The sequence below is a fragment of the Onychostoma macrolepis genome, chromosome 01 (assembly GCF_012432095.1).
Source record: "Onychostoma macrolepis isolate SWU-2019 chromosome 01, ASM1243209v1, whole genome shotgun sequence".
In the NCBI taxonomy this organism is placed as follows: Eukaryota; Metazoa; Chordata; class Actinopteri; order Cypriniformes; family Cyprinidae; genus Onychostoma; species Onychostoma macrolepis.
Genome location: NC_081155.1, coordinates 40142589 through 40170079, shown reverse-complemented (window position 1 = coordinate 40170079; position 27491 = coordinate 40142589). Strand labels below are relative to the sequence as shown.

General features: G+C 36.3%; 3 protein-coding genes across 6 annotated transcripts; 2 read left to right on the top strand and 1 right to left on the bottom strand.

Annotated features, from left to right (window-relative positions):
- Positions 1–1569: 1569 nt before the first annotated feature.
- Positions 1570–5575, top strand: mylz3 (myosin, light polypeptide 3, skeletal muscle). The gene is made up of 6 exons (XM_058791993.1): positions 1570–1680; positions 2037–2067; positions 3536–3679; positions 3774–3944; positions 4795–4872; positions 5102–5575. The coding sequence occupies exons 1-6, from the start codon at positions 1678–1680 to the stop codon at positions 5128–5130; spliced, it is 456 nt and encodes a 151-aa protein (XP_058647976.1). The 5' UTR covers positions 1570–1677; the 3' UTR covers positions 5131–5575.
- Positions 5576–6891: 1316 nt separating this feature from the next.
- pcnp (PEST proteolytic signal containing nuclear protein) lies at positions 6892–9736 on the top strand. 4 transcript variants are annotated; one of them, XM_058792343.1, is made up of 6 exons: positions 6938–7023; positions 7816–7842; positions 7911–8119; positions 8281–8355; positions 8625–8680; positions 9102–9736. In XM_058792343.1, exons 1-6 carry the CDS (start codon positions 6978–6980, stop codon positions 9208–9210), a joined length of 522 nt encoding a protein of 173 aa, XP_058648326.1. In that variant the 5' UTR covers positions 6938–6977; the 3' UTR covers positions 9211–9736. The 4 variants fall into 4 exon arrangements, with proteins under 4 accessions (XP_058648339.1, XP_058648347.1, XP_058648326.1 ...); XM_058792348.1 differs by having other exon boundaries at positions 6943–7023; positions 7914–8119; XM_058792356.1 differs by lacking the exon at positions 7816–7842 and having other exon boundaries at positions 6892–7023.
- A 7430-nt stretch (positions 9737–17166) lies between these two features.
- Positions 17167–24499, bottom strand: LOC131542180 (interferon-induced GTP-binding protein MxB). The gene is made up of 12 exons (XM_058778585.1): positions 23788–24499; positions 22194–22331; positions 21955–22109; positions 21717–21855; positions 21203–21401; positions 20564–20642; positions 20349–20471; positions 20102–20243; positions 19780–19938; positions 18123–18199; positions 17680–17925; positions 17167–17594 (listed from the first exon to the last, which is right to left on the bottom strand). Exons 1-12 carry the CDS (start codon positions 23984–23986, stop codon positions 17373–17375), a joined length of 1878 nt encoding a protein of 625 aa, XP_058634568.1. The 5' UTR covers positions 23987–24499; the 3' UTR covers positions 17167–17372.
- Between the last annotated feature and the right edge of the window lie 2992 nt (positions 24500–27491).

Genomic DNA, 27491 nt, shown 5'->3' with positions numbered 1-27491 from the left:
TATTATTGTGTTTTGATTAAATGAATGCAGCCTTGGTGAGCAAGCATACAAGATTTATTTTCCAAACTTTGGAACATTATGCTTTTTGTGAATTAAATATTCCAACTTTTATTTTAATTGCACTCTTTACAGCTCTTACATTGCAAAACCATTAACATTATTTATTTTTAAATTATTGATAAAATGACAGGGAATGTCTTGTCTTGGAATGTTTTTTTTTTTTTTTTAAACGGCTAAACTTTATATTCTTAAGGTTTTTTGTTTTGTTTTTTACATTTTTATTGTCGTTGTTTTTTTCAAAAAGTTTAAATTAGTGCTTTGGGGCAAACACTGTTAATGTATTTTTGGGAAAAGCCAAGGCAGCCTCATCAATGCCTTGTTACATAAACTGGTGTTTGGATAATGATATATTTATTTAGCTTGGCTGCGTTTCCCAAAAGCATCGTAAGCCTAAGTTGATCGTAGATCCATTGGTGGCATTTAGTCAACTTAATGTAATCCATGTGCAGCCCGAATGATGCACAACACTACAGATCTTCTAAAGCCATAATCGCTCTGTAGTGTTATATGAAACATCACAGCATAAACAGCATATATCACAAGTAGAATGAGATGGAAAAAATGCAAAAATGTTAATGAGCTTGTCACAAGAAATACTGTAATGTGTGCACTGTGGTGCTACAATCACGGCTGAAAATTGTTGACAACATAACTAATGAAAAACACTGTAAAAGACTGATCTGCTAACTGCACGGCTGTTTGTTCTAGCTGTCTCACCAGGACATTTTCATAGTGAACAGTACACCTCGTATTTGTAGTGACATTTAACCCCCTGAAAATGCTAGTTAATGTTATTGCACTGGCCTAAAAGTTACTGATTTGTTCACACAAGGTGAAACAACTTTCCAAAAAATAAAAATCTCCCAAATCTTGGATTCAGGCTTTTTGTTAACTTGTTTTCTTTCAATTACCAAATTGATTATAGGCCTCAATGATCTGAGCATATGCACTTCATTCGTCTACAACCAATCAGATTCAAAAAGAAAAACTCAACCTACAAAAAAACAATGGTATTTTATTAACCCTAGTTTTAATTAAAAAAAATACATGAATGAATTTCATATATTTTGTAGCCAAAATGCCAAAAATGTGGCCAAAATGCAAGTGCATTCATGCTGTGAAAATAGGCTTTGAGTGTTTTTTCCCGGCTTCCCATATAACCATAAGTGGCCGAGACCTCCAAGTTAAAAATATCAACACTGTAATCAAAAGCCTTCCTGAGATGTTGTGTCGGCTTCAATGAATGCACACAGCAGGTGACATCAGGCTTTACATTCAATCCCCCCCCGACTAAGGATGAAAAAAAATATGAAAAAATCATGTAAATAAAGACACAATACATCAAATTAAAGTGCTGACCGAAGCCAAGGGGTCTTACAAGCAGCCTGGAGCATAGTCTAAAAATACCGCCGCGCATGTACATCGGAGAAAGCAGCAGCCTTCCTTCCAGCTTGACCTAAGAAAGTTAAAGAAGTTCCACGGCGTCGCAAGATCCGCCCCGTGACGTCATTAGCATAGCATAAATAAGAAGGAGCTGCTCCATGGCTCAGGACCACTCTCCTGGGACTCCGGCTTCTTGACTTCTGCCCCTCCGCTCCTGCACCCCAAAACTCCATCATGGTGTGTACTTGGATTACTCTTGCTATTTTATCGTACCGTTTTCATGTTCGTCTGGCTCAAAAACCGGCATTAAGCCCACTCAAATGAAGTAGGATACCTTTCTTCGATTTTCAAATTCACTTTGGCAGGGAAAGACACAACAGTGTCATATAAAGAACCCCAGTCTGTTTGTCACTGTTAAAGAGAAAATCATGCAGCTGGTTTGTTCCCTTTCTGGATATATGTGCACATTCGAAGCTGTTATTTTGCTCATGTCCAAGAAGGGCTTATGTTATCAAATGTCTTTTAAAGTAATTCCTATTTCAGAGTAGTGTGTATTGTGAGATGGGATTGATCCATTGTTGTCTTTCTGGCAGGCTGGAGAATTCTCTGCTGACCAGATTGAGGGTGAGTCTTCACACATCAGAGTTTATGATGATTGGAAAATGGTTTTATGACTATAGTACTCATTGTTACCAATGTAATGGGAAATGTATAATGCCGTGCATTAAGGAAGGGCAATTCTTCCTCTGCATAACAAAAAAAAAAGCTTTAGCTCGAGTTCAGTTGCTTCCTTAATTTTTTACGTATAATCAAATTGGCCGTACAGGTCATTTGAACTCATGTTAAATTGATGTAAAAAAAAAAAAATTTAATTAAAAATTAAAAAATCACAACATAGCACCAGACTTTAAAAAAGAAAAGAAAAAAGTCTAACTTAAAAAAATGTCCTAAATAGTAACTTGGGAAGCCTTTAAATATATAAATACATTTTTTATAAATGGATGAATAATAGATTTAAAAATTATTTGTATTGGAGAATATCTCTAATAAATACCAAAAATATAACAAATAAGAAAATGTTATTATTATTACTTTTATTAAATATTAATATTAATGGTAGTTTGTTTATAATTTCTTGAAAATTATAAATAACATCTCATAATTTATTAAAATTCATATATGTTGCATTTTGAAGTGTAAGACTGCTCAGGAACCTTTTTTTTTTCTATGTAAGGTAAATCAATGTAAATTGATTAATTATAAATCAGAATATTTGAGACCTTGATGGCAAACCAAGATGCATTTTAATACATATTTGTTTTAGTTAACTGATAAATTGAGTACAGTCAGTTGGTTCGGTGCGTCTGTCGAGTGATTATTTGCCGTACCATGTTGTGATGTAGTAGTCCAAATATTCCTTATCCAAAGCCTACATTTATTTCTCTACAGAAAGAATTCATGGCTACCAAACCTCTCGGGTAGTTCACAATGCGGTGTTGCTCATTTAGGTGCAGAAAGTATGCGGTTGGTTGTGGGTGTAGGTTACGTTGCTGTCAGCATTCTTGTGTTTGACTTGGGTCAGTGGTAAAGCACCGTAACCATGTATGGCAAAGGCTACTTTCTCTGAGGGTATCGCCTGTCACATCACGCATTAAGTGCCACCTTCGTGCACAGCTGCTGGAGTACAGAAGTCGTAGGATGCTATTTTTCTGTCAGCAGATCACTTTCAACTTGGTCTCCCTCACGGCCCATGGAAAGGCAGTTGCTAAGCTCTTTTTAAATTGGCTTCCTTCCTCCTCTGCTGCATGTACAGTTGGCAAAGGAGGTATGTGGAAGAGGAGGCACTGCTAAGATACTAAGTTTCCTTGACTTTACCTGACTTTAAAGCTATGATGTCCCTAAACTGTTGTAAAATAAAATCAAATAAAATGTATTTTTTATTTATATTTTATTTTTGTCTGGTGCTATGTTGTGAGATTCAGCTGTTTTATGCATTCCTAGTTTGTCCTATTTTGTCAAATTATGACTTTATGATCCACCCTTAAAATGTCCGTCTACTTCCAGATAACCTTCTGTTGTCCTTCTGTTACAGACTTCAAAGAGGCCTTTGGTCTCTTCGACAGAGTTGGTGACAGCAAGGTTGCCTTCAACCAGGTTGCTGATATCATGCGTGCCCTGGGACAGAACCCCACCAACAAGGATGTGAAGAAAATCCTGGGTGACCCATCTGCTGACGGTAAGACATTTACTAAAAAGGAACAGACCTAATTCTAAATGCTTTACAAACCCTCACTGATTTGTGATGTATGTGTGGAACCATATGCACACAGATATGGCCAACAAAAGAATTGACTTTGAAGCTTTCCTGCCAATGCTGAAGACTGTTGACGTCATCCAGAAGGGTACCTATGATGACTACGTTGAGGGTCTGCGCGTCTTCGACAAAGAGGGCAACGGCACAGTGATGGGCGCTGAGCTGCGCATTGTGCTCTCAACACTGGGTGAGTGAAGATTAAATTAGTATGTAGTTCACACCATGCATGGGAAAGCAAATTACATAATATACTCTGCTTACAAAACAAATTACTGTATTTTGGCACAGTGATCAGATGGTAATATCACGGTATTTTGATTGACCGTTAAAAAGTTCAGATTTTTGAATGTTTTTTAAAGAAGTCTCTTATGCTCAAAAAGGCTGCATTTATTTGATCAAAATACAGTTTAAATGATGAAATATTAATACAGTTCAAAATAACTTTTCTATTTTTTATATATATTTTAAAATGTCATTTATTGCTGTGATGTAAATCTGAAATAGCAGACATTACTCGTCTTTAGCATCACATGATTCTTCAGTTCTTCGTTCTAATATGCTGATTTTGTATTATAATTATCAAAATTGGGCTGCTTAATATTTTTGTGGAAACCATGATGCATTTTTTTTGGGATTATTTGATGAATAGAAAGTTCAAAGGAACAGCATTTATTTGAAAAAAAAAAATATATATATATGGTACTACCATGGCACATGGCCAAAATATATTAATTTTTTTTTTTTAAATACATTAATGTACATACATATGTTTTTTTGATTTATTTACTCATTCATTCAAATAAATGATTGATTGATTGATTGATTATGGTTATGAATGATGAATATATGAATTTTATTATAAGTACTGAATTATTACCATATTTCTAAACCATTGTTGCCTTATTTTATATAGATAGGTACTCTGGCATTACCATGGTACATTTCAAAAAAGCATAATAACACTGTGGTACTTTTTATTAAGCAAAAAGTATCAGAAGGAAATTATTCCTAACCAATACCTTTCGTGTCACCAACAGGTGAGAAGATGACCGAGCCTGAGATTGACTCTCTCATGCAGGGACAGGAGGATGAGAATGGCAGTGTCCACTATGAGGGTACGAGTTTGGATAAGTCCTTCCGATTGAACCCTTCTAGCTTCTTTTAGGACACATTTCATAACAGTGACTGTAGTACTAAGTCTTTTCGGCACTAATTAAAATGATATAATAAGCTCACCTGTCACTGAATCATTACGAGCATTATTTTTAGCAGCCGCTTCAGGCCTTGTATGGCGAGCCAGAGGGGATGATCATTCCTTATGCATGTCTGCTTCTCCTCTTACAGCTTTCGTCAAGCACATCTTGTCCGTGTAAGAGGCCGTCCGCTGAGAGAGTGGTGAAGAAGGCTGAACTATATCTGCAGACCCCATGGTGTCAGGACATCCATTCTGTTTTGAAGACCAATCAATAAAAAGGACTATGGGATGTCACTTCTAAACCATTCAGTTTTTCCCCTTTGTTTGTTATCTCCCCTCTCGCCTACTTTTTTGGAAGTTACATCGTCCTTTCATGCAGTTGACCCTCCTTGCCTTCTTGTTCCGCCCGGGGCGGCCGTCCACAGTGGGATGGAGACCGGGGAAGAAGGAAAAGGCCACTCATGAAGTGAGGGTTGGTTTCTTCTTTCGCCACCCATCCAGGGTTACAACAGCACCGCTAGCTGTGTGTTAAAGGCACATGACATTGCTGTGGCCAGGCTGCCGATTTTCCCCCATCCCAATTTTCACACAGTCATTTCACAATAAACTTTTTTCCAAAAGTACACAGAGTTGTTCTTTTGTATGCTAATCAATTTGGTTGTAACATGAAACACAAATGTATCTGTTAAAATACTAGATAAGGGACAACTATATGGGTGATGCTAGCATTTGCAGGTCCAAAAATAAACATAAAAATTTGGATGCATGTGTATCTTCAAAAAGAACTTGCGTAGTTTATGCCAGAGGTAACGTTCATGCTGGATACAGTCTATCTGAAACTGTATATGCTGGTAAGTTGTGTAAGGAAATGTACAGCAACACATCAATATTTTTATAAATGAATACAGCTGGACATTAATATAGATAATCTGAGTTGCATATGCAGTAAGGTCCCACCTAAAAGCCTAAACATAAATTGCGGGTGACTTTTATCATCTATAATGGTAACACTTTACAATAAGCCTCCATTGGCTAACATGAATTAACTACATTAGTTAACATGAACCACTAATGAAAAAAAAAAAAGATTCTAAAGCCTGTATTTTTCTTAGTTTTTATTTTAATTTCAGCATTTACTAATACATTATTAAATTAAAAAGTTAATATTTAATACATGAACTAGCAAAAAGTTGTATTTGCGTTAACTAATGTTACGAAAGATTAATAAATAATTAATAACCAACCAACAAACAAGAAAATAAACAAATATTGCTCAGTGTTAGTTGATTTAGGTTAGTGCATTAACTGATGCTATAATGGGATCTCATTGTAAAGTGTTACCAAAATGTTGATTATTTAAATGTAATTTAATTTCTCAAACTATGTGCAAACACTGTTCACTGAAACAATGTGAAATACTTCCTACACTAGTATGCTCCATTTAGAAATAATTTAAATAACTTAAAATAATAATTTAAAAATAACTAAAAAAAGAATAAATGAAAAAAGAATAGGCCCAAAATAAATAAATACAAACATGGAAAAACTTTGAGTAAATATGATTAAAAAAACATTGATGTATTTCTTCCTTTGTTTTCAATGTTGTTTACAGTGCTATATCGATAGATAGATAGATAGATAGATAGATAGATAGATAGATAGATAGATAGATAGATAGATAGATAGATAGATAGATAGATAGATAGATAGATAGATAGATAGATTATGTTTTTCTTTCATCCAACCTATCGCCCACATATTACATACAGTCTTTTTTTTTTTTTTACTTCTTGTGTGTGTGTGGTTTTTTTTTTTTAGACCTAAAACTTTTGTTTTGGGGAAAAAGGTTGTGTCTTCTACCCAATGTATAATTATATAGGGACGTTTACTCAGTCTGTACGCTAGATAGCGATGTTTCTCCTCCCGTGGAATGATGTTCGGGTTTTTTTATTTATTTTATTCGCGCTGCTGCAGAGGTATTTTGTCCTAGCCGGCAGCCGTACGTGCTGAAAACAGATTCATACGATGGCGAGTGTGAAGTGCTGCAGCGAAGGCCCTTCTAAAGAAGGAGGTGAAACTGTCAAAACTGTTTTTGTTTTACAGTTAATTTACAATTGAAAAGCTTCGAGAATAACTGTAATTCTTGTATTTGTGAATGTAGGTTTAAAGTAAAGTTATAGCCATAGATTTGGACTTTCTAGCTAACTAAGTTTAGCAAGCTAGCTACGTTAGCCGGTAACGAGCTGTTTTTCCTCAATTCTGTCTTTTGTATGTAGATGCGTAATATTTAACACTAATGTTGGATTTAAAATAACAAGACTAAATGTATAAAATTGTTGCATATTATAAGTTTTGATCTATAAACTAATCTGTAAGCGTACCATAGTAGCACTACTAATGTACATAGTAGTTAGTCAATTTTGGAAGTACATTGTTTTACCATGCAAATACTATGGCGCATGAATTAAGTACCATGGTATATATATCAAATTACCGTTTTATGCTATCGTGGTTTTCTTGGAAATACCTATACACTCCCTTACAATAATACTGTTAAAGTACTATGGTATATAGTGAATCTACCATGGTGCACCATGTAAATTAAATTGGTGTTATGCTGATAATTCAGTATCATGCTAAAGTACTATGGTTTTACCATCTGATACTATGGTACTGCCGTTTGAATGTTTGTAATTATAGACCATGGCACATCTCAGCTTCAACGTGTTGCTGAAAGCAGCCAGATGTATTTTAAGTGACATTATTGATGTGTCAGTTGAGGCTATTTAAAGACAGTTAGTGCTGATCAAATGAATAAAACTAATCAATTAGATTTTAAGCTCAACAGCGTCTCTCTGAGCAGGTCCTCCTGGCATCCCTCGTCTTTCAGGTAACTGTAGCTCACCTTTGGTCTCCAAGCCAACAGTCGCTCACCTTGGTAAGTTGTTTCGCCTCCAGCAGGACCGGAAGAGAAGGGAAGCAGTGTGAAAACTAAGACTGTCTCTTCCAGCACGGCATCAGGGGACAGTCTGCGAAAGCGGTCTGCTGATGAGATCGAACTCGAAGATGAGTCTAAAAGCAAGCCAGCACCATCTAAAATATCTAAACTTGGGTTCAGCATGACTGCGAAGAAGCCTGCGACAATCTCTATCAAGCTGGGAGCAAGTGTATGTCTATTTTATGATATATCCTGTGTGTGTGTGTGTATGTATTTATAATTTGTATATATACTATTGATCTCTTTTTAAATAACTTAAAATAATGTTTGCTTGAGAGTTTTTAATTTTGAACATTTAAAAATTGCATTTTATTGCTTCTTCTCTTTTAGAAACCTAAAGAACCCACACCTGCCTTACCTGCCAAGAAAGCTGGACTTGCATCTGTTTTTAATGAGGATGATGACGTAAGTATCGTTCTCTAATTTATTAATTTAATATTAATGCTGTCCTTGTGATTTTTACCATATTGTAGTAATACATAATGCAATTTAGGCCTAAGTGTTGTCAAAAGAAACGACTTCGGTACCAATTGGTACTGAAATTTTTTAAAAAATGACGATTTTAAGAATCGGCACAACAGCACTCAAATGTTAGCGGGAAATGGACGTTTTTGACAAAACTAGCCTATATGATAAAAGATCAGTTTCCTAACCTTTTTTATATTACGTTTCAGAGCGAGCCTGAAGAAATGCCACCTGAGGCAAAGATGAGAATGAAGAATATTGGCAGGTTGGACATTTTAGTGCTGTCAAATGATTAATCGCGATTAATCGCATCGAAAATAAATGTTTTTGTTTACATAATATATTTGTGGATTGTGTATATTTATTATGTATATATAAATACACAAAGCATATATTTTGAAAATATTTACATGTATATAATTATATCATATATAAATATATTTAATATATAAACATAATTTTTCTTAAATATATACATGCATGTTTGTGTATTTATATGTACTTAATAAATATACACAGTTCACACACACATTATGTAAACAAACTTTTATTTTGGATGCGATTAATCGTGTGTGATCATTTGACAGCACTAATATATTTTTTAAAACTTTCGATTTTAGATTTCATTGAAAGTTAAAGTACTATACAGCACTGTTTACTACTTCATGTGTTATTTTGATTTTCAGAGAAACACCCACATCTGCTGGACCCAATTCCTTTAACAAAGGAAAGCAGGGATTCTCAGACCATCAGAAACTTTGGGAGAGGAAGCTTAAAGCCCAGACAGATCAGTAGTGTCTGGCTGCTTACTAGTTTGCTTTTTGGCACCAAAATATTTGCCCTTTTTGTCTCTTCGTTTAATTAACATTGTACAAATGTATATATGTAATGAATGTTTACGCTATAAAGCATCTTTTTATTGTAGCTACTTTGATTTTTATTTTTTTTAACCACATGGTTAAATAATGCCTTCCTGTGTTAGATGCAAACCACAACAGAGAAAATTAGAATACTCTTTATCGCTGTACAATATGGTTTGTGCCACACCGACCTCTGTTATCATTCGTTTATAGTTTAGTTGTTCTACAGAGAAGGAATGCAGTGGCCCAGTCGTTTAGGATTGTTTCATCAAGACATTGTAGTTTATAAAGTCATCAATAAATGATAGATGTGATGTGATGTATCACTTTGAAGAGCTTTTTTTATGTTGTAATCAATGTGGTAGTCCGTTAAACAACATGAAGATAAGTAAATTACAAAATTTTAATTTTTGATTGAACAATCTTTTTAAATAAAAAAATAAAAGTCACTATGTAAAGTATGTAGTGACCGATCTTTTTTTTTTTCTGTATTGCACATCCAAGTGAATTATTTAATTATTGAGCAGAAATAATGTAGAGCGGGTTTGGTACAATCCAGGTAATTGATTGGACAGATTTGAGCTTGCAGTCTGGTGATTGTAACAAAGGGACATGTTTAAGACTAAATTAACTAATAGTTGGAGAGGTTCGGCAAATGTCACCTGAAGAAAGTCTGTCATTTCAACATGCATTTAGAAAATAGATTGTAAAAGACAGAATTTCATGCCAATTTTAAGAAAGTGGGGGAGCGGGGGGGTGTTCTAGTCGTACACAATGCTGTTGAGCTTATAGATGCAATGACCAATCAGAGGCGTTCAGATGAGTCATCGCTAAAATGCCGGTGTTTTCTTCACTCACTCGCTGACTGAATACCTCTTTCTGGCGAATTCTTTTGTTAGAAACAACAAAGTGCATATGTGCGTGTACAAATATGTTAGTAAGATATTGATTTCACTGTGTAAACAGATTCAGTGATTTTAATGGGAGTTTTTGAGAGCGCTTTAACTCTAGACCAGGGGCCGGATTCACAAAACATTCTTAAGAAGAAATTTCTTCGTAACTTCCATTTTTTTCTTATTTTCTAACTTAAGAAAAAAGTTAAGAATATTTTGTATTCCCAAACATTCTTCTTAAGAATATTCTTATCTTTTTTCTTAAGATTGTTCTTAAGACAAAACTTGAGAAAAATTCAAATTCTTGAAAAGAATCTTCTTAAAAATCATCTTAAATAACTTCTTAAAGTTAAGATAACTGCCAACTAGTCGTAGATCCATAAAGGGTAAGATTTTTATTGAAATTATTATATTACATTTTTTAAATATTAAACACTACAAAATTATAAAACTTATAACATTCTGTGTAACTGCTACAATATTTTACTTGTATAAAATAGCATAGTTGGCTTATTGGATGTTTGTGTTCCAGATGGAAATACTATGGGTTGTCAACAGGGAGAGAGAGCCAGAAAGGCCTCTTAGAGACCGAGCAGATCCTCTCACCCTTCCTGCTTAGAATTTATAGGCTTCCAAGAAACTCAGTAATGTATCTTGCACATATTCTGAGAGATAATTTGCAGCGAAAAACAAAAAGGTCCTCTCCCCTTCCCGTTATACTGCAGATAATGGTTGCCCTACCCTTCTTTGCTTCTGGGTCATATCAAGCAGTTTTAAGTAATACTGTGGGAATTAGTCAATCTAGCGTAAGCCGAATTGTCTTCAACGTGTTAAGGGCTCTCAGCAGAATGGTGAAGAACTTAATCAAATTTCCATCTACAGTGGCAGAGCAAATCCTCATTAAACATAAATTCTTTGAGATTGCCGCATTTCTAAATGTATTGGGTGCAGTGGATGGGACACACATTGCCATTAAGGTAAATAATATGTAATACATAAATTAGTTAGATTACCATTATTTCTTTTTAACTTGCTTTCAACATTTATCTTTGTAGGCACCATCTGATGATGAAGAACTGTATGTCAACAGGAAGAATTTTAATTCAATTAATACCCAGATAGTCTGTGATGCTTCACTGAAAATAACAAACCTTGTAGCAAAATGGCCTGGGTGTACCCATGATTCTTTCATACTCGCCAACTCAGCGCTGGGTCAAACAGTTCAGTGAAGGCCAAATCTCTGATGGGTGTGAATTTGTTGTTGCTTATTTATTTATTCTTAAGAAAAAAAATGATGTTCTTAAGAACAAATCTGAGAACTTAAGAATTTTCTTAAATGCAATTCTTGAAAAAATCTTAAGAACTTCTCAGAATTTATCTTAAGAAATTTCTTAATTTATTTCTTAAGAAGATTTTTGTGATCAGGGGTGTCAAACTCCTGGAGGGCCGCAGTCCTGCAGAGTTTAGGTACAACCCTGCTCCAACTCACATACCATGTAGTTTTCAAATAAGCCTGAAGGACTTGATTAGCTGGATCAGGTGTGTTTCATTAGGGTTGCATCTAAACTGTGCAGGGCTCCGGCCCTCCAGGAACTGAGTTTGACATCCCTGCTCTAGACTGTCAGTGTGTTCCTTGATTATGTAAATGTTCTTTGCTCTCTTTCTGTACAGGGCCGTCCCTGGTCCCCCTCGGTCCGTTCGCCGCAGGGCCCCCTCACAGCGCAGGGCCCGGTGCGACCGCACCAGTTGCACCGCCCCAAAGGACGGCCCTGTTTCTGTACAATGCAGTCGCGTAGCTACGGGTGGGCCACTTTCATCTGTGGTCCACCCAATAAGAAGTTTGTAATTTTCCAAATGGATGTAATTTATTAAACGATACTAATAAACGTCTTATTTCACTGTAACTTTATTTATTAACAATATTAAACGCTTGTTTTCATGGTCAAGGTCGTTTTCCCTCTTCCTATAGGTGCATCATGCTTGTCAAAATGATGATTCGTCCGTTTCTGTTAGTCCCACCCACAATATTATGTTTACTACCTATGTTTACGACGTACGGATATAATGGTAAAATGTGCGCGTTAGTGAAGTTAAATTTGAAAATAGCCTAGTGAAGCAAACAAATCAGATCAATTCTTTTAAAAAGTAAAAGTCTTAGCAATAAATCCGGACCGTCTACAAATGAAACCCGATTTATCGATCGGAAACCTCTGAACCAAGTGTGTTTGAAACATCATATTAGCATAGGTACAGTGTTTGATCCGCTAAACAGATGCATCCTTTGTGGAAAGAAACACATAAACATTGTGCTAGATCCTGGTTGCCACAACAAACTGCATAATTTGCAGCTGCGCACATTTCTGCGGTCCTCGATGCGCGTGGACTGACAGAGACGCTTGATTATGAAATCATCAGCGAAGCCCCGCTGTTTCACACTGATGTAATGCTTTTTAATAAACTTCCTTTAGTTGCATTAACTAACATTAGCAATAGGTTTGTTATCATGTTTATTCATCTTTGTTAACCAGCTCAGGCAAATGTTAAAAGATACAACTTTTAATTTTAATAATGTTCTATTAGTAAATTTTGAAATTAATAATTTTTTATATTAATGTTAATGTTAATGCATGCTTTAGAAGTACTGTGTAATGAACCTTGGTGCTCTATTTTTTGTTGACAATTTGACATGCAGTTTTCATAGGCTACACACCTGGCCCACCCAGTTTTATGTAGGCCCACCCACTTAAAAATTTCTGGCTACGCTAGTGGTACAATGAAAGTGTTTTGATAAGTAGCCTAAGTTACAATGTTTTTATTCACATTAACTTTCAATGTTAAGTCCACATTAAATATAAAGTCAGTCGTATTACAGCTGTTATGGCATGACACCCTGTTACTGTAAACAGACAGGTTTTTATGCATACTTAATAGACTACATAGGCTACTTTTGACCATCGCCCGCTATAGATCAACTAACATAATCTATAAAGCTGAGAATCGAGATAATTCTTATTTCATGATATAATTAATGCGTTTGGGAACGTTTCGAATAAAAAGGAAAAATAAATAAAACAAGAAGTGCTATTGTGGCTATAAGTGCTATTGTCACGTGCCCCCTCAAAAATAATGAGGGCCTAGGGCTGTCGCGGGGGGGGGGTTCTTTTTTCGTAAGGTTATGTTCTTCTCGTTTTACACTTCGTGCATGTGTACTGAATATTAAATAAGTTAGTAATGATAACATAATGTGTACCATGCTGATTTGTACAAAGGCTCAGTAGATTTGCACTTAACAAGCCTAAACAGACAGCAAATGAGAGATCAACTGAGCGCGTGCGATTACCTGCGTCTGACCTTCAGGCAGAGTCATGTATATTTGTGAAAATAGGTTGTCATGACTCGTGTCCAAGGAAAGCAAAATCTCTGTCTGAGCATCGACGCTCTGGTCAGCTGAGCCTTTAAAAGTTCATTACATCTCTCTTTGAATGAATCAGCGTTTTTGAACGTGTTGAATGAACGCTTTAAAGCAGGGATCCTCAAATCTGGCCCACGAGATCCACTTTCCTGCAGAGTTTAGCTCTAACCCTAAACAAACACACCTGAGCATTCTAATCAGTGTCTTCAAGATCATTAGAAAATCACACGTAGGTGAGTTTGATCAGAGTTGGAGCTAAACTTTGCAGCAGATTGGCCCTCCAGGGAAAGATGTGAGGGACCCTGATTTAAAGACTCACTCAGTCCCTTGAGGCCACGTTGTGGCGTAACAATGAAACTGCACTGACTGACGATTTTATTGTCAGGTTTATACTGAGCCCGGGAAGTAAGTAGTATTAAAATAATAATAATAACTATTATTGTATTATTATTGTTGTTGTTGTTATATATTTAGGTTGCATGCATTTAGAAGAAGCTTTTATTCAAAACGACTTACAAAAGAGTAACAAATGACTCCAAAGTCAGTCACAATGCCAGGTTTATTATACAATAATAATCAAGTCTAAGATGATCACAAATTAAACAAGATTTTGACGCACATCTTTCTTATTAAATATTTGTATTCCAACTCGTGTCCGTTACAATTTGCTGTAGGCCTATTCCACATAATAATTCGCAATAAAACAATATACAGTATGAATCATTAACACGTAGGCTACCTAGGAGCTTGCTGCATGAATCCGTGGGTACAGTTTACAAATCCGCGGATTATGAATTTGTGGGTACGGATTCAAAAACCGAAGGTTTATAAAATCTGAGCGCACGGATTGGAAATTCGTGGGTACGGTTTATTAATCCGTGGGCAAGATTTGTTAAACCGAGGGAACAGTTTAAGAATTTGTGAGTACGGTTTATAAACTGAGGGAACGGATTGCAAAACCATCGGCACGGATTGTTTTTTTTTTCTCCTACAGGTGACTTCCCGGGCTCCGTATGTTTATGTTCTGTTATGTGGACCGTTATTTTGTCATTCTCTTCTGTTTACTTCACTTCCTGTTTCAACGCGATTAAGTTTCAGTTTCTGAATTCCTTACATCGTAACACATATATACATGTATGTGTATATATATATATATATATATATACAGGTGCATCTCAATAAATTAGAATGTCGTGGAAAAGTTCATTTATTTCAGTAATTCAACTCAAATTGTGAAACTCGTGTATTAAATAAATATAATGCACACAGACTGAAGTAGTTTAAGTCTTTGGTTCTTTTAATTGTGATGATTTTGGCTCACATTTAACAAAAACCCACCAATTCACTATCTCAACAAATTAGAATACTTCATAAGACCAATAAAATAAAAACATTTTTAGTGAATTGTTGGCCTTCTGGAAAGTATGTTCATTTACTTTATATGTACTCAATACTTGGTAGGGGCTCCTTTTGCTTTAATTACTGCCTCAATTCGGCTTGGCATGGGGGTGATCAGTTTGTGGCACTGCTGAGATGGTATGGAAGATACTCTATGGGGTTGAGATCTGGTGAGTTTGCTGGCCAATCAAGCACAGTACCACCGTGGTCATTGAACCAGCTTTTGGTACCTTTGGCAGTGTGGGCAGGTGCCAAGTCTTGCTAGAAATTGCAATCAGCATCTCCATAAAGCTTGTCAGCAGAAGGAAGCATGAAGTGCTCTAAAATCTCCTGGTAGATGGCTGCGTTGACTGTGGACATCAGAAAACACAGTGGACCAACACCAGCAGATGACATGGCAGCCCAAATCATCACTGACTGTGGAAACTTCACACTGGACTTCAAGCAACATGGATTCTGTGCCTCTCCACTCTTCCTTCAGACTCTGGGACCTTGATTTCCAAATGAAATGCAGAATTTACTTTCATCTGAAAAGAGGACTTTGGACCACTGAGCAACAGTCCAGTTCTTATTCTCCACAGCCCAGGTAAGATGCTTCTGATGTAGCCCTTTTCCTGAAGATGTCTGAGCGTGGTGACTCTTGATGCACTGACTCCAGCTTCAGTTCACTCCTTGTGAAGCTCTCACAAGTGTTTGAATCAGCTTTGCTTGACAGTATTCTCAAGCTTGCGGTCATCCCTGTTGCTTGTGCACCTTTTCCTACCCAAATTCTTCCTTCCAGTCAACTTTGCATTTAATATGCTTTGATACAGCACTCTGTAAACAGCCACACCTTTCAGTAATGACCCTCTGTGACTTATCAGTGTCAATGATCGTCTTCTGGATCATTGCCAAGTCAGCAGTCTTCTCCATTATTGTGATTTCAAAGAACAAGAGATACCCGGAATTTATACTGTAGGGATGGTCATTAATTGAAACTCAAATGTAAATATTCTAATATTTTGAGATACTGATTTTTGACTTTCATGAGCTGTAAGCTCTAATCATCAAAATGAAAACAAAAAAAACTTTACATGCAATGAATCTAAAATATATGAAAGTTTCACTTTTTGAAATAACTTACAAGAAAAAATTAACTTTTTCACGATATTCTAATTTATTGAGATGCACCTGTATATATGGCGATAATAGCACATACCGCGCTTTTGCGCCACTCAAAATTACTGCAAGGGAAATTCCTTCACCGCGCCAGCCCTACATGAGGCCCAGTCTTCAAGTAAGTGTTGTTTTGTCATTTTAAATGTTTTCTCTATAGGTGTAACTAGCAGTACACTTACAGAGAATTTTTCGGGTAACTACGCGTGTGTACTGAACAAAATATTGCTTTAACCACAGCATGTGTGGAACTTACATTAGAGCTACATACTTAACTAGGTATGTCCAATAATCTCAATAAGCTTTGTGTTGTATTACTTTCAACAAGTCCCATCTTTCAAATTCTGTTAATTTTTTGTCTAGAAATTCAAACTAAATGCTGTTTTGACTCTTTTTGAAGAGTGTAAAAATAAGTAGCAAATGAATTTAATAGGTTGGGTGTAATGTACTATATATATATATATATATATATATATATATATATATATATATATAATTAGTCAGTATTGCACAATGTACTGTACATGATAATTTTTATGCAAAATTTTAAGAACTACTAAACACAACAGTTTATGTCCTATACTGTCTAGTGTTTCGCTGCTAAAGTTTGACTAGCTGTTAAAATTATTGAACATTTATTTATTATTATTTATTTATTTATTGTTTTATTGCAGTTGCTATAAACAGTTACTAGTTTAACAGAATTTGTACAATGGATGTACACATAATGCAAACAGTCCTGGCTCCGTCCACGGCTCCGGCCTTTTCGAATGCCATGCATTATATTCTAATAATTTAACAGCCTGTCGTCAATTTTTCCTGGTTTATAATAGTTATTATTATAATGGATTTAGGTTTCTTTTTCAGCATTTGTTGAAAAAAAAAAACAGTACAATGTATTACTTTAGACCCGAAACTAGTACAAGAAGCTTTTTTCAGCACATTGGCCTTTTTGACATTGGAAAATAGTGAGTGCATTCATATTGCATTAAAAACCAGGTCAGAGGCCTTTATAAAAAGCTGGAAGCTGGACAACAGTTATAATATTCTTTATTAAGACATTCAGTTGAGAAACACATCCCATGTTTTTCATAACAGAAAAAAAAAACAGCCTATTTGTGCTCCATAATAAATATTTCAAGCTATCACCTCATGGGCATATGATTTATTTCTTTTTCTTATGATTTTCTTTTCTTTCCCTTTTTGCATTAAAACTTTTGTAATAAACTGAACTGATTTTTAATAGGTAACCAAGAGGCTGCGTGCTTTCATCAGACGTTTCTGGCGACTCAGTAAGCTCTCTCGCTTTTGGCCAATGTCAAAGTCTTCTTTAAGCAGGTTGTCTACATCTTTATTTTGCAGCAACAGCAACATGTTCCTTTGGAGCTCCAAAGCTGTTTCCTGGAGCAGCAGATAGCGGATCACCATTGGGATCTGGTCAGCTAGACGCTTGCTTGCAATCTGGTGAGGTAGATAAGACAGTATCTGATATACATTACAATCTGAACTATCTGATATCACAGAAAGCTTTAGTTGGCACAATTACCTTGTAGTAGGACTCAAGGTGCAACCTCATCTCTCGCAAGGTGGCACGATCGTCTGTGATTATGCCTATGCTCATGGAGTTAAATCTTTTAGTTTCTTCGTCCTCGTCCAGATTATTCTTTGCATGTTGCAGACTCTGGCTGTATGTGCCATCTTGACTGTAAACAATGAGCTCCATCTTGAATTGGGTCCTCAGCATGGATTCTGCCTGGGATTCTTTATCCTGCTTGATGGCTTCGATTTTAGTCTTAAATAGTAAAAAAAAAGTTTAACTGAAAACTTTAGAACTCTGTATAACAGAACATTCCTGTAAATAATGTGTGATTTAATAATACTATTAACACTCAATCAATTAGTCAAAAAGTTGACATTTTGAAAAAAATAAATGTACTTATCACTGAATCTGTGTATTGCCAGAAACATTGGCTTAAACGCAAAAAATACCTTCGCTATTTTCAGAAGATTAGGGAATCCAACGAAGCTGCTCTGTGCCAGCTGGATGAACTTCCTTCTAATCACATCTATGTGCACACAAAAACACTGTTACCACAGCTAATTGCAATCTTTTGCTTACTTTCTTGATTGTCCAGTTAATCCAGTTTGCCAGGTGTCAGAAAGTTGCACTATACTTATTACTGAGCTTCAGTGTTGGGCAGTAATGCATTACTTAACACGTTGCTGTAATTTGATTAATTTGTAATTTGATTTTTTTGTAGGCCTAATGGAGTAATTTAACGGATTTAAAATTTTCTAAATAGTAATTACAGTATTCTCTCTATATGAGGTCTCTATACATTACTGCCGTGTTGCATTGCTGACAGAATGCAGTGTTATAATCTAGATTGTAAAAAGGGTGTAGCGTGCGCACTGTCGAGTCCAGTGCCCTGGATTAGAGACCTGCACTCCCGCGAGACCCGACGTAACAGAGTGTGTGCGGGATGCAGGACAATAAAATGATTCACGGGACTCCCGCAAAATAGTCCCTAAATATGTAAACATAAAATATATCAAACAAATAAATTGTTATTCATCTATTGCACAAAAGCAACAAGAACTAGGCCTAATATACAATAAAAAATGATTAACGCAAAATGAAGGTGCAAGCGTAGGCAGCGTTAGGTTTCTATATAGGCTATAACACGTGTTTGCTCCCTTGAGCAATGTTGATTTCTGGAAGGCAATGGCCAGTCAGGAGTGCAGTGTTGAAATGTGAGTGCTCACGAATCCTCTCATTAGCCTAAACAAACTGTAGACATTATGAAAGATCCATGATGCAAATATTCATTGTGTTATAACAGAGCTTTGTGAGATTGCGATGAACTGAGACGTCATCTTTTTAGAGATTATAAAAGCAGCTCTATTTGCTGGCATTCTGCCATGCCAAACCATGTATGCTTGCTTTAGATAAAAATAAGTGTTCTGTGAATGTTGATGCTTTAATAACAAATATTTATCGGGAGCGTTTATGCTGGGATTTCATGCAAATGTCATGGATGTAGCCACAGAAAAAAGTAACATAACTAGTAATGTAACTAATTACTTTTGGAATAAAGTAATCAGAACAGTAACGTGATTATTTTTGAGCTTTCCTGTAGCTCAAATAGTATAGAGCATGGCGCTAGCAACGCCAAGATCATGGGTTCGATTCCCAGGGAAAGCAAGAGCTGATAGAAATGTAATGTGAGTCGCTTTGGATAAAAGTGTCTGCTAAATGCGTAAATGTACTTTTAAAAGGAGTAATCAGTAATTTAATTACATTTTCAGAGTAACTTGCCCAACACTGCTAAGCCTCATTTATCCAAAGTGAGAAGGTAATCTTTGATATCTATCCACTAGGGTGCAAAACTCTGTACCTAAATGTACTGAGTAAACTGCAAGTTCAGTGGTAGCTAAAATTATTTTAATTCCCCTGGTTTTCTTGACAATTCTGTAACTACCCCTTTGAAGAAACAGTTCTAGAGAAAGGCCTTTTCATTCTTCAGAATGGCAAAGCGCGCGTGCACAAAGTGAGGTCCAAACAAAAGTAGTCAACATATTTATAAATGATTAAAAATTGTGGAATGAAGTGGGTGGGATTTAAAATATACGAAACAACACAAACCAGAGGTGGTCTTCAGCGTCTTTAAGGCAGGTTCTTCCAACAGTTTAATCTGATCCTTAACAAGTCCCTCGAAGGTCTTGTAATTGATGAATCCTGGAAGCTCTCTTCCTCGATACTTGGTTTCGTAGTTGTCAACTTCTTTCTCAATCTTTTTGTTGACTGCAAAGGATTCATGAATATTGTCATGCTCTTTTGTTTATTAACACCGAATATTTTTTAAAAGCGTCTGTCAGAAGACCAGTGATTAAACTTGGTCAGCTTTTCATACATTAAAGGTTAGCAACAGTAAACACAGGAGTTTCCAAGTATATGCTTCACTCACAGAGATATCCTGAATTATCCAAGAAGCTATTCCATTTTGCAAATTCCTGACGAAGTTCTGGGAAAATCAGTATATCTGGTGCACATTTAACCTCTTCCCCAACGGTCAGGTTGAGGGTATCACGTGTGAAAGCTGTAACTTTCTAAATTCAGTGATGAGATGTGAAAGATTTCATAAGCTCGGCAAAGTCAATATGGTTAAATATACTTTGATACAGTAGCTGTGTATATGTCATGGTTGTGCTCACATCAACGAGAAAGCTCAGTCTCTCTCCAAGATCAGTTGGGGGTCCATTGCCATATGCCTCCAGTTCCTTCTGTGTCTCAGCAAGCTTTGCCTCGATTTGTTCTTCTAAACGAGGCAGAGATTTCTACACCGAAGAGTAGTCATATGAAAATGAGCTATGTTCATAATGAGTCAAACATTTATGTAGGTTTCATTTATTGAAAAAAATTATTTCACCTGAATGTGATGAACCAGCTCAATTGTTAATTTCTCAGCCAACTTGGGAATAGTAGCGAAGCCTTCTTCATAGAGTTTGCTGGGGGGAAAAAAATCATAAGCCACCTAACTGGAAACAACAGGCATGATTTTCCAAAATCCCAAGTAATGGGTACAAATTTGCATGTGTACGTCATTGGGCATAGTGCAAATGGTTTACTAAAACATGCATGCAAATAACACACCCTCTGAAAGAATGTTAGCCAAGCATGCAGTTCACTAACAGTTTATCATGTCTTTTATCATTTGAAACATCCCGCGACACATTTTAAAGCACTGTTGGTGTCAGTTTTGCTTTAAATGAATGTGTTTAGGCTTTGCGTTTGCAATACATGTTGTTTATAATGAATGTTTCATACTTAATTTTCATTGATGTTCTGTTTTAAATACCACTGAATGTAAAACATTTGTTGTGTGGTGTTTCATTTACTGGTATTTTACAATATTTCTAAATGTAAAAATCTAATGTGACATACACCAATGGAAAAAATGTGTGATTTTCATGAGAATGAGAACATCTTGATTGACATACTTAAGTCGCACCAAAGGTTTGATACTATTTTAGCCTGAATCTCAATAAATGTGACTGTATGTACTCACCTGAAATGAGAATGGTCTTTGAAGAAGGCATTTTCTGTTTCTGTGGCCTCATTTAGAGTGACATGATCTATAATCTCTTTTTGTCCCCTGCACCTCACAATCATGTAGCCTTTAGTAAGGTGAATGACCTCATTGTGCACAATGTCTACGACTGTCCCTTCAGTGCCCTTGTCCACCAGATCCGGCTTTGTCAAGATGCCTGTAGTAGACAAATGACACAATCAGAATATGCATGGCAACCACCTTATTTTTAATGTAAGAACAGAGCAGCCATTGGTCCATTATGCTGCTGAATACTGAAAACTGGTATTTGTTATCATATTATTTTTATTAATTATCGTAATCATAGACACACTGGTTTAGTTTTACCATTTACTGAACTTCTTACTATTATAACTATTATAGTTATTTACCTATAGCAGCTGATTAATCAAATGTCTTTTACATTCAAAGAAAATAGCTTACTTTCGTATTTCAAAACAAGGTGGATTGAAATGCAATGAGCAATGCACACCTAATGTTCTTTCTCCCTCAGGGTCCTCCCCCTGAGCCATCTGTAATGCTTCTGTGGTTGCGATGTCAACATTGCATGGCACCACAACCAGGTTGATTGTTTCTTGCTTTGTAATGAACTTCCTGATCAGTCTCTTAATCTAGAAGAAATGCATTTGATTGGTGTAAGTTTCAATTCCTATGTCACTCACAATATTGTTTAAAACAAAATGTCATATATAGTAAATATAAAAGTTCACCTGATCTCCAATATTCTCAGGTTGCCCCTTGACTGCCACTCGTGCGATACCAGGGAGGTCAATGAGAGTGAGGTCAGGAACATTGGCAGAGGTGATCTGCAGACTGATGAGTTCATCACTAATACCAACACCTACTCCAGCCATCTCATCCTGGGCTACAAATTAGATACAAAACTTAAGTTGTGTATATATATCCTCTTTTGGAAGATCTCTAGATGCACTTTAAGCATTCTCTATACCTTCACGAATTTTTTTCTCCACTTCTGCTGGGTCATAAATATCTTCCTCTTTGTCCTGGTAGCTGATTCTCCCATGCCATTTATCTTCATCCTTAATTCTTATCATCTTGAGCTCAAGAGGACATCTTGTAACAATTCCTATACAAAACATGAAAGACATTGTATTTCACCATGCTGTTCTTCAAAGTGCCGTATGTAAATTCCGTAGGTCGGGGGCCGCTGCTTGCCAAATGGGTGCCCTAAGCAGAATTGTATTGTTGTGCCCCCTCCCCCAAATATTATGGAAGTTAAAAAAACAAATAGAACTTTAATAAGATATAAAAGTAAATAAATAAACAATAATATCGAACAATAAAAAAAATCAACACTGATATATTATGTCATCTGCTGGAAGATTCAAAATTTCAAAATGTACAATGGCACACTCTTGTGCCATAGATGAGTGCAAGTTTTGATAAACTTCATTTTAGAAAATTACTGAGTGCACTTTTAAATAATATATTGTCAGTTAAAAAAATAAGTAAATTAAGTTTATAGTCTCAAGCATTCAGAAATCACACAAAAGAAAATTAAGCAGTTTTACGATAAAACAATGGTTAATTTTTGTAAGGGTTGTGATGTCCACCACGTTGAAGAAATTATAGAGGCTGGAGCATTTCTCGTAAAAATGTGCCCAAAAATTTAAGATTAAGTGGATATATGAATTAAATGTGTGGTCAATATTAAACAAGGATTTGATCATCCTTTAAGTGCAACAGCAATTACCAGGACTTTGGCGCTCTTGCAGGCATTTGTAATAATATAAATTGTAATGTATTTAATTTGTAATGTACATAAATTGTTTGCGTTGGTTACCTTGGCTACAAGAACTCTCTTTCTTTCTTTTTTACATTTTTTTTTAGTAAAACCATGTTTGATTTTAGTAAGGGAACATGGAAACTCAGAGAGAATATTAAGGCAGATGATTAAAACAATTAATGATTAGGAACATTAAAACAAGTTATTAACGTCAACAGCCAAAAAAAGTTTCACGATTATGAACTATCTTTTCTTTTTCTTCTTCTTCTTTTTTTTTTCGGTACCGGAGTCGGACTGCTGATGGCTTTTCCCGGGCATAGTTGTCCATCAGCCTCAGCGAGGTGAGCGCGGGCGCGGATGCAGGAATGTCGCGTCACGTGTGCTTGCGTTCACCGAAGTATCATTTTTTTCAGTGTATTTTTGTTCATTTTGTTCAATGTACATTTGTTCATGCTTATATTTTTAAGTATATGTATATGTTAATATTAATATCTCCCGATTGTTTTTTTTTTTGTTTGTTTGTTTGTTTTGTTTAGTTTTTTTGAGCAGCTGTGATGGTGCCACCCTGGGAGTTGGTACCCTATGCAAACTGCGTACTCTGCGTATAGGGAGCGACGGTACTGCCGCGGGTATCATGCCCAAAGATTAGAGTAGGCCACCATCACTCTGCCATGGTACCACAATATTTACTGGGAAGTAGCCTATATCGTTTAGCTATATACTTACACTTCATAATATTATTTGTAGTTATGTTTTATACATATAATATCTTTATTTTCTGATGTATTGTCCTTACCACTACCCCTTGGTAACGCTACTCCGGACAGCGCCTCCAGAACTGAACTCTTTCCTGAGCTTTGGTCTCCAATGACAGCGATGGCAGGCAGCGCCAGGTCCTTCTCGACTCCCAGAGACCGTAAATTGTCGATAGTGTCGATGCACGGACGGATTTTTTCCTCATATTGCTGACTGAACGTGTAACTTACCTTCTCCATCCTTAAAAAATGTCGAAATGTCAAAATAACAGAGAAATCCTTCTTTGCACAACACGTCCAGGCATCAGACGCTGTGCTCTCCTCGATGCGATTCTGAATTAACCGGTAAAGTGAAAACTAGAACGGTTATGTACGTTGGTAGGTTTCATTTCCTGAATATCACATTAGTTTCGTTTCACCCCGTGGAGTAAGGTTTCGTACCGTGAGTCACAAGGAAACAATCATAAGGTTTAAGTCACTCAAGCGTATTGACCAAGTGGCGAAATAACTCATTTACTCCCCAGAGACCCCTAGGCTACAGCCAGTGGTGTAGTGGCACTTCTTTATCAGTCTAAATCCCCTCTCTGATGCGCATCATTCAGTAGTGTCCTGCTCTAGCCAAATCATGACAGTCCAGCATATGAGTAACTAATCCAATCGCATGTGAGCATGCAAATATTCCCTAAAAACCAACAAGTCCTCCAACTCATACGACCGTAAAGGTCGTTTGTCACTATCCTCAAATACGACCCATACGAGCGTTCCCTAGATTAGCGCCCCTACCGGCAACAGGAGATGCTACAGATACTTTCGCCTTAAATGCATTGTGGGTTTCTTTAAAATGCTTGCTATTTGCGTTTTAAACTCTCCCGGCTATTCGAAGTGTTTTATTGCTAAAAAGATATGGATTTTAGATAACTTCAAGACACGTACAGGTAGAGTTTCCACCCGACTCGTAAAGTAACGTTAGTCGATCGTCCCGTAATTTATGAATGAAATTATGTCGTGTTTCAAATCGATACTGTACACTATTTGTCCCATTATTTCAACACGTTTGAAGTTCAGATCATTCAAGTGGACCCTGCCAGCATAAAGTTAGTTTTCATTGTGACATTTGTTTGAAATTAGCCTGTGCACTGTAAAAAATATCTACTTGGTTCTACTTAAAATCATAAGTTAAGCAGCTGCCTCAAAATTTCAAGTAAAAACAAAATGGATTAATGAATTGTTTTAACTCATTATTTTGAGTCTTGTTAAGCTGTGAATTGCCTTCTGCGAATCAACATGACTATACAATTATTGTTGTTTCAACTTTGCTATGCAAGTTCAAAATAAAGTGAACTCATTAATGAGCATTCTGTTCACTTATCCCCATTAGTGGGTTCAACTTAGTAATTTAAATTAAGTAATGTCTTTGAATTAGGGTATCAAGTTAAGATGATCTAAAAGAATGTCTTGTTTTAACTTAACAATTAATTATAAAAACACAAATTTGAGTACAAAACTTTTTTTTTTATTAAAACCAATGTTAAGCCAATACAAGCTATACATAAACACTTCAATCATGAAATCATCTCAAACTTGTAATCCATACCAAACTTCAGTTGGGTGTGGGTCACATAATGAGGCTAAGATAAATAGAAGGGTTGTGTGTGAGCTTACACTATGAGGGGGTATCCCAAGCAGACTCCACAAGTATTTCTCAGTGTGTGTATAGAAGGTGGATGATGGGAAGTGTTTCCTGCAGTTGTCTACAGTGCCTGTTGTCAACCAAGAAGTTGGTCATGCTGAATGTAGGCTAGATAGACCAATAGACACATACAGCAGTATAGATATCTATATTCACCACCTCCAAAAAAAAAAAAAAAAAAATTCACAGCCTGTCATCTAAGTTGTTTATCATTGTTATTGGTGTGTGACCTAATGAGGTTAAGTTGACTGATGATTACTGCAGGAAACATCTCACCTTCTATATGCACGTGCACACCCCTCTGCTTGTCATATGCCCATTAGGTTACCCAAAGCTGTACTGAACACTATTCATATTCACCCAATAGAAAATACATTCCTTTTAAAAGCATTAGCTTTTTTCCTTACAACACTGAAATATTGAACAGGTTTTAAATGTAAACATTTAAAAACCTTTTAACATTAATCTCACAGATCCAGCTAACTTATACCAAAAGCTGTGCTGAACCCCAAACACAAACAAATCTAAAACTTCAGACTGCAGCTGGTTGTTTTCAAATATTTGAAACTTGAATACAGTATACTTTGACCCCATTATTTGAACAATATTCAGCATAAAATGTTTTCAGTCAAACAAAAGTAAATGTACCAAGTCCAACAAAAAAATCAGGGCTCCTCTCCTGTTTGCTTAAGTGCTTTTGCCTTCAACTTTGGTATGCATGTCAACAGAAACAAATGAAAAAAATGAATTCCAATCCTATTCTCGGGTGGGGCATGGTTTACAAATTATATCTCAGGAGCTTGTTTCGGATGCCGTGGACTCTGGCAGAGGCTTGATCTTCATCACTACCCTCTGAAGGAACTCAAAGGAATACTTCATGGCTCGTGGATACTCAAGGTTAACGCAGTAGATGATCCCCAAAAGCATGGCAAATCTGGATGGCACATCCTTGAAGTTGTGAAGCACAACAGTCTCCTCAACCACAACTGCCACATTGAAGACCTCACGTGGAAAGGCATCCTGGTTGTCACCTTCATAGCCTATCAACAGGCCAAGTTGCATCCCCTCCATGGCTGCAGCCAGAGTCTCACCATGGGCCTTGAAAAGCAGAAAAAAAAAAATAGTGTGAATGTTTGGGTCAAGAAGTACATGCTCTGCAAAGCTATTTAAGTCTCAGTGATCAACCTTGTTTTCAGGCTAATAAAATAGTCTTCTTGGGCTTTCAGTTGTGAGTGTGCATGTTTGTAGGTGCAATATTGGAAGGTTACTGCAAGGGTGAAAACTTCAGTGTCCTCTCAGATCTGGGAAAGTGTATGTTGCACTGGGATGTTTCCAAGATTTGGAAAACACTTCAAGGGGGTTAATTCTTTTGGATCAGGGTAGAAAAACACAAACTTACAACAGCCTTAATTCAGCAAGAATGTTCTAGGAGTGGTTAACAGGCGACCCTGGACAAGATATGACACAAGTGGTATGTAGTCATTGAGATCATTTAATACATTTTAAAATATATTAAAATAGAAAACAGGAATAATATTTCACAATATTACTGTTTTTGTTTGTATTTTTAATCAAATAAATGCAGCCTTGGTGAGCAGGAGATACTTCTTTTAAAAACATAAAAAATCTGACTGACCCCAAACTTTTAAACGTTAGTGTATTTGGCCTTGACATTCGGTCTATCAGAAATGGTGTTTTCTACAACAGTTTACAATGAAAACTGGTATCGTCTCAGATAAAGCTTTATCAACCGTCTTTGACTGAACTAAAAGACTGAACTGCTAGTGTTCTAGCTAACGTTAACGGTCGCTGAAACGCGCCTCGTTTAAATGACATCACAGTTGTTGCACATATCAAGGCAACGATACGTTAATCACGTTATTGGTTTCATCAACGCACATTCTTAATATCTACAAAACAGGAACACTTACCAATAGCGAACTTGTTCATGCCAACAAGACTCGTCTTATCTGACGGAAAAATGAGGCACCCGGCCGATTGAAGTTTGTTTGCTTGTTGGCGCGTAAACTTGTTCTTCGTCGGTACGTTAGTCCC